Source organism: Engraulis encrasicolus, chromosome 11 (genome assembly GCF_034702125.1).
Source record: "Engraulis encrasicolus isolate BLACKSEA-1 chromosome 11, IST_EnEncr_1.0, whole genome shotgun sequence".
Taxonomy (NCBI): Eukaryota; Metazoa; Chordata; class Actinopteri; order Clupeiformes; family Engraulidae; genus Engraulis; species Engraulis encrasicolus.
Genome location: NC_085867.1, coordinates 13,204,285 through 13,216,244, shown reverse-complemented (window position 1 = coordinate 13,216,244; position 11,960 = coordinate 13,204,285). Strand labels below are relative to the sequence as shown.

The 11,960-nt window shown below is 42.0% G+C and overlaps 3 protein-coding genes and 4 non-coding genes across 9 annotated transcripts in view; 1 reads left to right on the top strand and 6 right to left on the bottom strand.

Annotated features, from left to right (window-relative positions):
* Positions 1 to 11,960, bottom strand: part of setx (senataxin) — a 1,003,984-nt gene that overhangs the window by 231,380 nt on the left and 760,644 nt on the right. The window lies entirely within an intron of this gene.
* pole3 (polymerase (DNA directed), epsilon 3 (p17 subunit)) lies at positions 2,759 to 5,653 on the top strand. 2 transcript variants are annotated; one of them, XM_063211194.1, is made up of 5 exons: positions 2,764 to 2,842; positions 3,143 to 3,245; positions 3,445 to 3,530; positions 3,640 to 3,758; positions 4,789 to 5,653. In XM_063211194.1, exons 2-5 carry the CDS (start codon positions 3,180 to 3,182, stop codon positions 4,968 to 4,970), a joined length of 453 nt encoding a protein of 150 aa, XP_063067264.1. In that variant the 5' UTR covers positions 2,764 to 2,842; positions 3,143 to 3,179; the 3' UTR covers positions 4,971 to 5,653. The 2 variants fall into 2 exon arrangements, with proteins under 2 accessions (XP_063067263.1, XP_063067264.1); XM_063211193.1 differs by having other exon boundaries at positions 2,759 to 3,245.
* rpl12 (ribosomal protein L12) lies at positions 7,386 to 11,958 on the bottom strand. Of its 2 annotated transcripts, none has more exons than XM_063209916.1 (7): positions 11,803 to 11,958; positions 9,886 to 9,959; positions 9,498 to 9,596; positions 8,700 to 8,781; positions 8,305 to 8,391; positions 7,537 to 7,649; positions 7,386 to 7,438 (listed from the first exon to the last, which is right to left on the bottom strand). In XM_063209916.1, the coding sequence occupies exons 1-7, from the start codon at positions 11,837 to 11,839 to the stop codon at positions 7,433 to 7,435; spliced, it is 498 nt and encodes a 165-aa protein (XP_063065986.1). In that variant the 5' UTR covers positions 11,840 to 11,958; the 3' UTR covers positions 7,386 to 7,432. The 2 variants fall into 2 exon arrangements, with proteins under 2 accessions (XP_063065986.1, XP_063065987.1); XM_063209917.1 differs by lacking the exon at positions 11,803 to 11,958 and adding an exon at positions 11,685 to 11,776.
* On the bottom strand, positions 7,756 to 7,880 carry LOC134459155 (small nucleolar RNA SNORA65). The gene has a single exon (XR_010036804.1). It is a non-coding gene; the product is annotated as a small nucleolar RNA SNORA65 (small nucleolar RNA).
* On the bottom strand, positions 8,529 to 8,654 carry LOC134459152 (small nucleolar RNA SNORA65). Its single transcript, XR_010036802.1, has one exon. It is a non-coding gene; the product is annotated as a small nucleolar RNA SNORA65 (small nucleolar RNA).
* On the bottom strand, positions 8,999 to 9,121 carry LOC134459156 (small nucleolar RNA SNORA65). Its single transcript, XR_010036805.1, has one exon. It is a non-coding gene; the product is annotated as a small nucleolar RNA SNORA65 (small nucleolar RNA).
* On the bottom strand, positions 9,715 to 9,840 carry LOC134459153 (small nucleolar RNA SNORA65). Its single transcript, XR_010036803.1, has one exon. It is a non-coding gene; the product is annotated as a small nucleolar RNA SNORA65 (small nucleolar RNA).

The window sequence follows — 11,960 nt, the reverse complement described above, 5'->3', positions numbered from 1 at the left end:
AAGGCAAAACGACAATATAACTTTTGTAGCAGATGCCAATTAGCCCAGTTTGACGGTAGAATGTTAGAATGTTAATAGAAGTCCATGAGAGGCCTCATACAGATAAGATGGTGCTGACCTATTGACCTACACCAGAGGTGTCAAACTCAAGTTTGAAGTGGTTGCACAAAAGGGTTTACTGTGATCGGTAGATTGTGAGTTCGAGCTCTGAGAAGCGAACAAGCGCAATTGGCATCCGTCATTGACACTTACACACATTATGTATATAATTGAGTAAGTAATCATGTTGGACACAGAAGTAGTGTTTTTAATAATTAATATTTCTATACATGTATTTTGTCATTAATCCATTGTTTATATATATACAGGTCCTTCTCAAATAATTAGCATATTGTGTTAAAGTTCATTTTTTCCCCATAATGTAATGATAAAAAATAAACTTTCATATGTTTTACATTCATTGCACACCAACTGAAATATTTCAGGTCTTGTTTTGTTTTAATATTGATGATTTTGGCATACAGCTCATGAAAACCCAATATTCATATCTCAAAAAATTAGCATATCATGAAAAGGTTGTCTAAACAAGCTATTAACCTAATCATCTGAATTAACCAATTAACTCTAAACACTGGTAAAAGCTTCCTGAGGCTTTAAAAAGTCTCAGCCTTGTTCATTACTCAAAACTGCAGTCATGGGTTAGACTGCTGACCTGACTGTGTTTAACATTGAAGTCAATGGCAGTGGCATTGCATGAGGGTTATGAAAGCCCAGATATCATTGATGCTTAGCTGTCAGCTGTTTTTTGTTCCTTGATCTAGTGACCCACACTTTCCTCTTCATTATACTCCATAGATTTCCATACCAAGTTTTTCTATTTTGTTACAAACTAATTCTAATTTGCCAGAAATGAAACCCCATTGAAAGTCAATGGAATGTTCTGTCTGGCAAATTAGAATTAGTTTGTAACAAAAATTGAAAAACTTGGTATGGAAATCTATGGAGTATAATGAAGAGGGAAGTATATATATATGCTAAATACCGTTACTGTAGTATTTTTGTATTATTGAGTGTGTTACTCCAGAATAACATATTCCTTGTGTAGATAATGCACCAATGACGGTGCCAGCATGTCTTCAATAAAATCTGTCACAATCCGCATGTGTCTGTGAAGGTTGTGCATTAATCTAAGTCATGTTAGAGAAATGAGCCAAGTTTTGTATGCAATTTACATTGTTTTTGGACCTCACCTCAAAGGTAGAGCATGCATTGTGGCCAGAGTATGCATTACAACTATTCTGCCCATTGCAACTATGCTGCACCCTTTTTATGTATGGGAAGTGTAATTTTCCCAATCAGAATGAATGAGCTGGAAATTGCTAATGAAAAAGATAACATTTGTGAATGGGCAGTATACAGTCTGGAGGTAAACGACTTAAAAGTTTACACATTCAACATTTAAAGCCAAATCTGGCCTGGTGATGGAGAACCAGGTGCTAGTACATCTCTGGACCATTGGAGATGGACCTCAGAGCTGTAGACCACCACATGCCTCTTCATATGACAAAAAGGGCCAGATGAGAGAGTGTGTACTACAAAACTTTTCAAAAAGCAAAAGGCTTGTGAAGGGGTTAGCAGCACACTGTGTTGGTTAGGGACACTGTGTGGGAAAGAAACCTGAGGCCCAGAGGCACCTAAGCATAAAATAGCTAGGCCTACAAATACGAAAAACCCACCCGGGAAACTCCCATTGTCATTGTGACACAGCATTCCACAGTACACAGCACTCGCACTGCACACAATGAAATTGCATTTGTGCCCCACCTGTGCAAGGGGGCATCCTGGTGTGGCGGCCAAAGGAGGCAGTGCATGGTGACAGACTCAGTCATGGGAGAAGAGCGCGTGTACTGGTTAATTACTCTCTCCAACCACCTGGCGAAATATGTTTGACAAAACACAATGTTAAGGCAATATGGAAGTTAGAGGCCTCACTACACATATTCATAGGCCTACACCACTTAGTGAAAAGATAGTGCTTGAGCAACTTGCTGCTGGGAAAATCAGGAAACTATATATTTTTTGTTTGATTTGAAATAGCCAAATAAAGGCTGCCATTGGAGTGTGAAGAACACAACGCCTCGCCGTTGCCATTTATAGAAACACACAGATGGAGCAGCATGAGAAAATTCCACAGGAAAAACTGTTATGGGAGGAGAGGCCACAAACAAGTCTGGCGGTGTGTAACACTATAGGCCCTAAATGGTGCATTATTATTGATGGCAGGACCAAAGGACATTGGACAATATGCTTCAGAAGTCAAGACAGCACATGAAAACATGCATCCACTATTCTTGATTATAGCTCAAAAATCTTTTATTTTCATTTTCTTTTTCAGTGATTTAAAAGAACACAAGATTGTTTGTTGTGAGGGAACGGAACTTAATTGAAGTTAATTTCCTATGATAGCCTAATGTTTTTTTCCATTAAGCCTTTAATAGAGCCACATCATAAAGGCTATACATTTCACACAACCTAAGATGGTGCTGATTCCATGAACCCATGCTTCTTCATCCTTTTTGCATGCACATTTTTTTTATAAACACATTATATTATATTACATTACATTATATTATATTATATTATATTGCATTTGCACTCGATACACAACGGATAATAAAGAGTTTTGCCAGGTTTTATTATAGTTGTTTGTATCGCGCAGGGTCAAAGTTGTAAGGTCAAAGGGAAACCACATGGTTCGTATTGTTCGAGCGCGCTTTCAGCCTGTTTGCTTCTGTTGTCAGAGAGAGTTGTCTGCTTGGAGCAGTGTTTACGCGTCTAAAAGGCCGGTTATATCCTTTGATTTGGGCGCCTGTATTAGACTGTACCACCAGGAATCTTGCACTAATGTGTTGCTGTCCTAGATATTTACGTCGAATGGTTTGAGTCTTCATCATTAAACTTATTCAAGTGGGCATTGCTACCTTACTCTGCTAGCTTGCTAGCTAACGACAAGCAACCCCGCTAGCAGGCTGCAACTCAAAAGCAGGTTGTCTTCACTCTGCTGAAGGGCGCGATTGGCTATAATCTCAGGGAAGAGCCTGGTTGCACTGAATCTGGAAATTTACTCTCTTCTTGGGACAAGCTAAGATCTTCAGGACGTACAGAAGTTGTGGGCAGTGATGGCAGAAAGACCCGAGGACCTCAACCTTCCCAACGCTGTCATTACGCGGATAATTAAAGAAGCAGTGAGTTTGCTTTTGGTTGACACATTTTCGTTTGATTTATTTCTCATAGATAAACAAAATCTGCATTATACCATTGTAATGTGCTCCATGAGAGGCAATAGTGTGTCAGAAATCCATCATCAGGGCTACCGCTACCCCATACACTTGTTCGAAATCGTTTGAGTCCTGTTGCTCACAACATTGTGTTTATCCTATGTAGCTGCCCGATGGAGTGAATGTATCAAAGGAGGCGAGAAGGGCCATCTCCCAGGCGGCCAGTGTATTTGTTCTTTACGCTACATCCTGGTAAGTAGGCTACAGAAAACATCTAAGTATGCACGAGTAATGTGTTGTTTAGTTTTGGCTTGAGTTTGTCGGTCAATGTGTTGATGACGGCCTCCTTGTGGTCCTCTAGCGCTAACAACTTTGCCATGAAGTCAAAACGGAAGACGCTGAATGCTGGCGATGTGATGTCAGCCATGGAGGAGATGGAGTTTGAGCGGTTCCTGCAACCCTTGCGCGAGGCTCTGGAAGGTATGGCATTGCACCTGCATGTTCTGTCACAGTCAGGCAGAGGTGTATGAAGTAATGCACAAGTGCTCTCACAGTGTGCCATTAGATTAAATGGAATACCGGGTGTATAAACTAAGACAATGTTCTTAAAGGGACAGTTTGGTCAATTTCAACATGCAGTTGTATTGCTCACGCTACCCTTGACTTGTCAGTACCTGGTGATGCCACATTTTTCGGCTCAGCCCTTTCCGAGATATGAGCAATTCTAATGGAGGCAGCATTTGTTTACATTTTTAAAAAATGAAACATAGGCCAACTCCAAATATTTTCCCAAAAGGTACTGCTGTTTGCTAGTTGTCTGCTGATGTTTTATAACCTTTTGGATGTTTTTGGGAATAAATAAAAATGTTTTTTTGAAATGTAAACAAAGAGCTGCCCCCATTACAATGACCAGGATCTCGGAAACGGCTGAAGAAGAAGAAGAAAAAATCTCAGGCACTGACAAGTCCAGGGTAGTGTGAGCATTACAACTGCATGTTGAAATTGACCAAACTGTCCCTTTAACATACTTTAACACCTCTATCATCAGGACTACATTATATATTATGCTCAATGCATAGAATGGAATGCTATAGTGTCTTTAAGTTAATGAACTGAAACACCACCGTTTTTTTTGCGGTGGTAGTTCTACAACTCAGGAAGCTATACTTATCTTTCCTCCCTACTACACACGAAGCACCAATACAAACAAGTACATTTATATTCTATAACACAAGTTGCTGACTCACAATGATGCATATGTTTTCATGGACTTGTTAAAGACTTGTCCGAGAACGCTGTGTAATAGTGTTTGTTCTGTATATATATTTCTGCACATTACATTGATAGACTAGAGAGCAGCAATGTCAAAAACCTGTACAGTAAAGATGGTTGTACTGTAACGGACCTGAGTTGTGTTATAATAGCCTGTTAGTTGTGGGCCTGTTAAAGAAAGGTAGGAGTTACATTTGCCTTCTCTGAATGCATCATCTTGGCTTTTCTTTTCTCACAGCTTACAAGAAGGGGCAGAAGGGCAAAAAGGAGGCCTCTGAGCAGAAGAAGAAAGACAAGGAGAAAAAGAGTGACGCAGAAGAGAGTGATAAGAACAAGGATGAAGAGGAGGAAGAGGAAGAACACATGGACGAGGAGCCAGAGGTGGAGAATGAAGCTGAGGATGAGGAGGTGGAGAACTGAGGACGACCTCACCTCTTACTACATCACATGATGGGCGGCACGCTTGTCGTTTGAACTGTTAGTTTCGTACTGAGCCAGTGGTCTGGGGCCTATACTAAGAGGCTGGGTCAGGAGTAAACCAGGTTAAGTTAAGAGATAAATCATCTAATAGAAGAGCCTGGAGTCCTTAGTCTCTTAAGAAAATGAGGACTCCAGGCTCTTCTATTATATGATTTACCTCTTAACGTAACCTGGTTTACTCCTGAACCAGCTTCTTGGTATACCCCTCTGGGATGCAGCTATATACATAGTACAATGTGTACAGTTTTTGTCATACTGCTGCGATGTGTAGTATAGTACTACTTTGGACAAGTTTGGAGTTACACGCATGGTGAAATGTGAGGTGGGTTTTCATCGCCATCTTTTCAGAGTTACATGGAGAACTGTGCTGTGTTTGTAGGGTTCCAAGAAATGCTTTGAAAAGTGTAACACTTCTCAGGTTGCCAAATTTAGAAATGGCAGAGGTTTCCCCAATCATTGTGTCCAACTGGTGAGCTAGGGGCACATTAAAACAGACAAATATGGAACATAAGTCTTTTGGGTGGAGTTGTAACCCTTTGTACTTTTATATTTTGCCTTTTCATAGAACTTTGTTAAAAAAAAAAAAATACAGCGCTCCTATCATTAAAGTGCTATAAAAAACATTTTTTATTCATAAACTTTCTGTATAGCTGTACCACACTGAATTGTGCATTAACAAGCATTTCCTTTCCCTTTAGATTGTATTAGCAGATGGCAAAGTCCAACTGTGCTAGAGGTCTACTAGTGGCCTTCGAGCAGGGGTGGAGAATCATTTTGGTTCAAGGGTTTACAATACTGGCCGAAGGACCAAATGTTGCTCGCAACTTGTCAGAAATAGCAATTGATGTATAGAGACAACTTATTGACCATTTCATTCAGTCTTGGTTTATCTCAAAGACCCCTGTATTGGTAACTATTTTAAGAATGTCGGGTGACAGCACCACATATTTAAAAGTTGTCTTTCGTAAATTTAAAGCTCTGCGGGACAGATGGAACGGCTCAGCGGGTTGCATGTGGCCCCTGGACCTGAGTTTGCCCACCCCTGTCGAAGAGCCAAATATCCAAAATGTCAGGGCCATACATATATACACATACGGCTCTGCAAAATATAGCACGCCAGCACCATCTGGTGGAAAAACTAATGTCTTACACCTTCATGTCTAGCTTGTTTTGGCATCTCTGAAGCAGTGGTTCCCAGCGTGGTCAGTCAGATGCCTGAAGTTTGAACCATGAGGGCATTTCTACAATGAATTTAACATTTTAAAGGGAAGGTAGCAGGCCGTCTCACCTTGACTCAGTGAAGTAAACAAGGGCCATTTGATAGTGATCTGCATCTGAATTCGCAGTGGCTAGACAGACCTGCAAACTCGTCAAAGAAAAAAGGGTGATTCTCCAGCGGAACCCCCCCTCAATTGTAATCGACGCAGCGCAGCACCATGGTAAAGCAACAGGACCGCCAGTGAGTGGGCCCATCAGAGGCAACTTCAGCTTACATAGCCTACACCATCAGTAAAAGATATGAGGCAAATAGTTATTCACAAGATTCTCTTGCTCTTCCAAAGCACTGAACTACCATAGTCTATTAACTACACTCACCATCCTCTTCATTAGGAACACCTCTCTAATACTGGGTTGGACCCTTTTCCCTTCAGAACTGCCTGCACTGTGGCATTCCAACAAAGATTAATTGGTCCAAATACTTCCAAGAAAATATGCTGATCCCATATCTCCAGTCTGAAACATTGATGTAAGGTAGGGTTTACCCATGTTTTCATGCTGCCGACGCTGAGTGTTGCAGTAGATATCAGACTCAGACCAGGCAACATTTTTCCAATATTCTAGTGTTCTTTATGAAGATATCTCGCAAATATCTCCTGCCAGCCTCATTTTGTTGTCATTTGGCTTTGCATTTCATTAGTCGAAAACACTACAGGTGGTTCCATGGGGATAGAGTTTCTGTAATGAAGTTGGTGATCCCTACTGAACATCTGTCAAGGTCGACCAGGGGAGTGGGGGCCGCCGTATTGGGCATTTTTCTACAAAATATGGACAGCGCTGGAAAAGCTTTTATTTTTAGAGCGGTCTTAGAAATTACATTTGTAATACAAAATTTGTCTTCATGGATCTAGTCATAGTTGACACCTCAGATATTACATTTTTGGGGTGGCATTGAGAGAAAACTGATATGTTGAGATTTACCGAAGAAATTGACATCCAAATATTACGCATTGTGCCTACTCATCAGGGTAAACCCCAACTGCCCAGGAGTTCTGTTCATGTCAACACTACAAGTTGTAGCTCGAGTTACCTTTTATTTTATTTCCAAAAAAAAACAAAACCCCACGCACAAGCAAATCTGTTTTTATAACAAACTTTTATTTTTCTTGTCCACCCCAATGATTTTACTCCTGGAAAAAAAAGACGGCAGAAGTTAGCATCAGGTTAAACCACAAAGACACAGCATCATGTTAAAATGCAGCATAGACAGAAAGGACTTTGGTCTTACTGAGGGACATTCAACTTTTCCAGCGTGGATGTCATCGATGACATCATGTGGTGCGCGGCCATCGATGGTGCAGCCAACAGACTGAGCTGTTCCCAGAATCTCCCTGATAGTTCCTGCAAACAGAAAACACTTTCATAAATACATTTCCACTGTAAAAAAACCTAAAATTCTCACCATTAACAGTTTCCACAAGGTTTATGCTATGACAATTCTAAGGCATTTTGTTCCAGATCTTTCGGCACAGGGTTACCCATCAGATTGGGTAGCTCTGCTTCCTAGAGCTGGGTCTCTCTTAGCCTCCACTGGACTAAACTCAGTCACACACAGACAGGTACAGTGGCGGGAGGCTGCATCTCCAATAAGACTAGCTTTTAATAGCTGAAAGGAATTTAGGCAGATGATTCACACAACTGTGGGGAGGAAAATGGCCCCTCCTGGTTTCAAACCCAGGCCACTGGGCTAGCAAATGTGCTGTGACCACCACCACCCAAACTAATCAGGCTTGTTGCAGTGTCAGCGATGTTGAGCATTACAAAATTACAATACATTCTGTTAAATTTTTAACCACAATGCAGTCACTGTGCAGTGCAGATTTTTACAGCATGCGGCACCATATGGTCACTGGCCAGTGCTATAGTTTGGGGGGAGGGTCCCTCACTGCAGGACCAAGGCACCTAAGTGCTAGTTCAGATGGAGCAAGACCCCTTGGGGTCAGGCTTGGTGCCTCAATGCTCGAGTTCACGGGGGAGGAAAGGAAGGCCAACTCACCGGACAGGTCTCTGGCGAGGGAACGGGGCCTCATGACACGGGCGATGCCGACGATCTCATCGAAGGAAACGCTGCCAGAGTGCTTGACTGAGAAGAGCAGACAGAATCCAAATTTAATAAACAGACTAAACACAATCGTTAGAATTAACATTTAAGCCAAACGGATGTAAGACATGTCAGCAAAATCTCCATTAGTGAAAAAAAAAAAAAGGTTTGGTGAGCGGATTTGTTCCAGATCTTTCGGCACAGGGTTACCCATCAGATTGGGTAGCTCTGCTTCCTAGAGCTGGGTCTCTCTTAGCCTCCACTGGACTAAACTCAGTCACACACAAGACAGGCACAGTGGCGGGAGGCTGACTAGTCATTGCTGCAGAGACCAAAAGCATCAAACTTACTGTTCTTGACCTTCTTCCTGTCACGAGGAGGCTCCTTCAGGGCCTTGATGATGAGGGCGGAGGCAGAGGGCACCACCTCAATCTGCACAAAACACAAGACCCGACCTTATGTTTAGTTCAACGCTAAAAAGTATTGCAGTTCATCTTAACCATTGACAGGGTATGGGTGCAGCCAACAGACCGAGCTGTTCCCAGAATCTCCTTGACAGTTCCTGATAACAAAACACTTTCATAAATACATTGCCACACTGAAAACCTAGATTTCTCACCAAAAACAATGCCACAGCAACTCAAAAGCCTTTTGTTCCAGATCTTTCGGCACAGGGTTACCCATCAGATTGGGTAGCTCTGCTTCCTAGAGCTGGGTCTCTCTTAGCCTCCACTGGACTAAACTCAGTCACACAGACAGGTTCAGTGGCGGGAGGCTGCATCTCCAATAAGACTAGCTTTTAATAGCTGAAAGGAATTTAGGCAGATGATTCACACAACTGGGGAGAATTGCCCTTCCTGGTTTCAACGACTTTAACGCTGAAAATTATTGCAGTTCATCATATCTATTGGCAGGGTATAACAGAACTTTTCAGCAGACCATATCCGAGCTATTGTTGAACACCAGCTGAATGCTTTCAACTGGCTACATGTTTACACTGTACTCGTTTACAGGGGATATTGAGGATTAAGCACTGGAATTGGACATTTTATGTAATGACACTTGAAAACTGTAGTGTTGAGACTACAAATGCAACACTGTTCTTCGTGACAATGACAAGTCTTGAATGTAAATATCAGGGCACTTACAGCTGCCTGCCTGTTGATGATGGTCAGCTTGACGGTGATCCTCAGACCCTTCCAGTCACCGGTGGCCTTGGCAATGTCGTCACCAACCTTCTTGGGGGACTGTAAGCAAACAAGCAACCAGTTAGCCACTGCAATAAGAATGCATTTTACGATACAGTTACTATGGCTTCACATTTTCCCTCAATCCGAAACATTGAATGTGAAATTTCAGATTTTATTTTGTTCCAGATCTTTCGGCACAGGGTTACCCATCAGATTGGGTAGCTCTGCTTCCTAGAGCTGGGTCTCTCTTAGCCTCCACTGGACTAAACTCAGTCACACACAAGACAGGCACAGTGGCGGGAGGCTGACCATAGATTATGCTTCTGAGGTGTACTGCTTGACTTACCAGACCCAGGGGACCAATCTTGGGGGCCAGAGAGGAGGTGGCACCAACTTCTCCTCCTGTGCACCTCATGAACACTGCAAATTTTAAGAGGACATCAGATACATTACACTAGACTCACAATACAGGAGTTTTTGCTCAAACTGAGAAAGAACAGCTGGAAGTACACAACGCACACAGGCTTACACCACGTGAAATTTGTGGACACTACCTCGAAATAATTTGTCTTTTTTACCACACCACTTTTGGCATTCACACAATAGGCTCTACATCCTCCTCAGCTGAATCACGAGCAGAGACCACATTGAGCCATGCTACGCAAACATTGAATATCAACACCATTCAACGACTGCATGACAGAAATATCATTTTAATACTTCCTGAAAAATGTAATTGCCGACAGTGGATATTATTATACTTAATCTGGAAATCAATTTCAGGTTTAAAAATGCACCGTGTAATAATTTCATTTCAAGAATTCTCGCTGCCCATTCATAATTGCTGGTGGCAAGTATTCATGAAAAAGGTAACAAATTCAAAGTATTCATTATGACTGGGAAAATTGCTCTTTCCATACATGAAAAGGGGAATCTTCTCCAATTTTGAATGTCCAGAAATGTAAATATTGGTCAACAATTTAGTTAATATCCATGAAAATATCAAATTTGGCAATAGGCAGCACAGTTTCAAAGAGCAGCATAGTTACAGTGCCCATTCTGGCCACATTCTACACAGCGCACCTTTAAGTTTCCACTGAAATCACCCCAGAACTTTTAAAAATCATATTTATTGATCACAAAGGGATGCTTTGCTTAAGGCGCCACCATTGAAAGGAATATGCCAGTGTACCAAATGATGCTGACTAGTGACCACAGGGTACCATTTAATGCAGTTCATTGGATGGGACCGCTACTGCCATATGCTTTACATAGAGGAGCCACATGAAGATTGCATCTAGTTACGGTCACAATTTGGGGACTTGGCACAAACCAAATTTCTGTTCTACTGTGCTCAACTCCATATGCTTGGTATATCATTAATGTATGACTTCAGCAGAAGCTAATGAAACCAAAATAAAGGTACAGCTAGACAGTAAGCTGCACAGCTTCATTCCCACCATTACTGTACCCACCCTTCAAAAATGAGTTGAGTCATTAAGATCAACAAATAATCATTGCCACTGTCTGTTAGGGTTGACACTGATTATGATGTTGACCTTCAGGCGAACACTTCCATCAACAACAGTCTGTGTGTACATCTTCAGCAAGTGTAACTGAATTTTAATACCTGTAGCGCATTTCGTTGTTAAACGTACAGTATTTGAACCAAGCCTTCAAATATACCTTCAACACTGTTTAAGATATATGTGACATGAAATGTACAGGAATAATAATCATCTTTGCTAAGCCAATTTCTATGGCCGTTCTCCAGGTGGCAGAACATCTGACAACTCGGCCTGCGGGGATGCTGCGTTTTGGGGACGCACACTCACCTGTCCATAGCGAGACCGTTGGTCTAAAAATATTCAAATACCAATGGAGGCTAAATAACTCTGGGCATCTTACAGACTTGGCCTGGGGTCCATTTGCCTCAATTACACAGCTAGCAGCTTTAGGCTAACCATTAGCATATAGCGGAGCTAGCATAAACTCACTAGCCCACATGGTACCAACATGACAATCCCACCTCCCTCCACCAACCAAGCGTGATTTAGCTAGGTAATCACGACCATAAAACCAATCCATTCCGTTATTAGAGAAAACGCATTCGTGCACTTTATGGGGCCACAGCGCTACACATACCCTGCAAATCTGGATAGCCATCTAGCTAGTTATCCAGATAGGCCTCGAGGCCCACCGCTGTGTCGCAAGGTTTTCCACCAGACCTTTTCAGAATGTTCCGATACTTCAGCAAACATACCAATTTTAGTCTCATTTGGGTCGAACTTGGGAGGCATGATGCTTAAGTTGAGCTCAGTTCAGCTTCAAAGTGGTGAGGGTGTCGGATGAACCCGGGCTCGGGACGACCGATTACTGTTGCACCTTCACCGGCTAGTGAAAGAAAAGGGACTCCCACAT

Bases quoted from the DNA above. Each gene is read 5' to 3' on its own strand.
- rpl12 (XM_063209916.1), bottom strand. From the start codon at position 11,839: ATGCCTCCCAAGTTCGACCCAAATGAGACTAAAATTG. The intron at 8,782-9,497 runs GTAAGTGCCCTG...TGTTTTGTGCAG, and splicing joins TCATCAACAGGCAGGCAGCT to ATTGAGGTGGTGCCCTCTGC. The intron at 7,650-8,304 runs GTGAGTTGGCCT...TTCTGTTTGCAG, and splicing joins CCTCGCCAGAGACCTGTCCG to GAACTATCAGGGAGATTCTG.
- pole3 (XM_063211193.1), top strand. From the start codon at position 3,180: ATGGCAGAAAGACCCGAGGACCTCAACCTTCCCAACGCTGTCATTACG. The intron at 3,246-3,444 runs GTGAGTTTGCTT...TATCCTATGTAG, and splicing joins CGCGGATAATTAAAGAAGCA to CTGCCCGATGGAGTGAATGT. The intron at 3,759-4,788 runs GTATGGCATTGC...CTTTTCTCACAG, and splicing joins CTTGCGCGAGGCTCTGGAAG to CTTACAAGAAGGGGCAGAAG.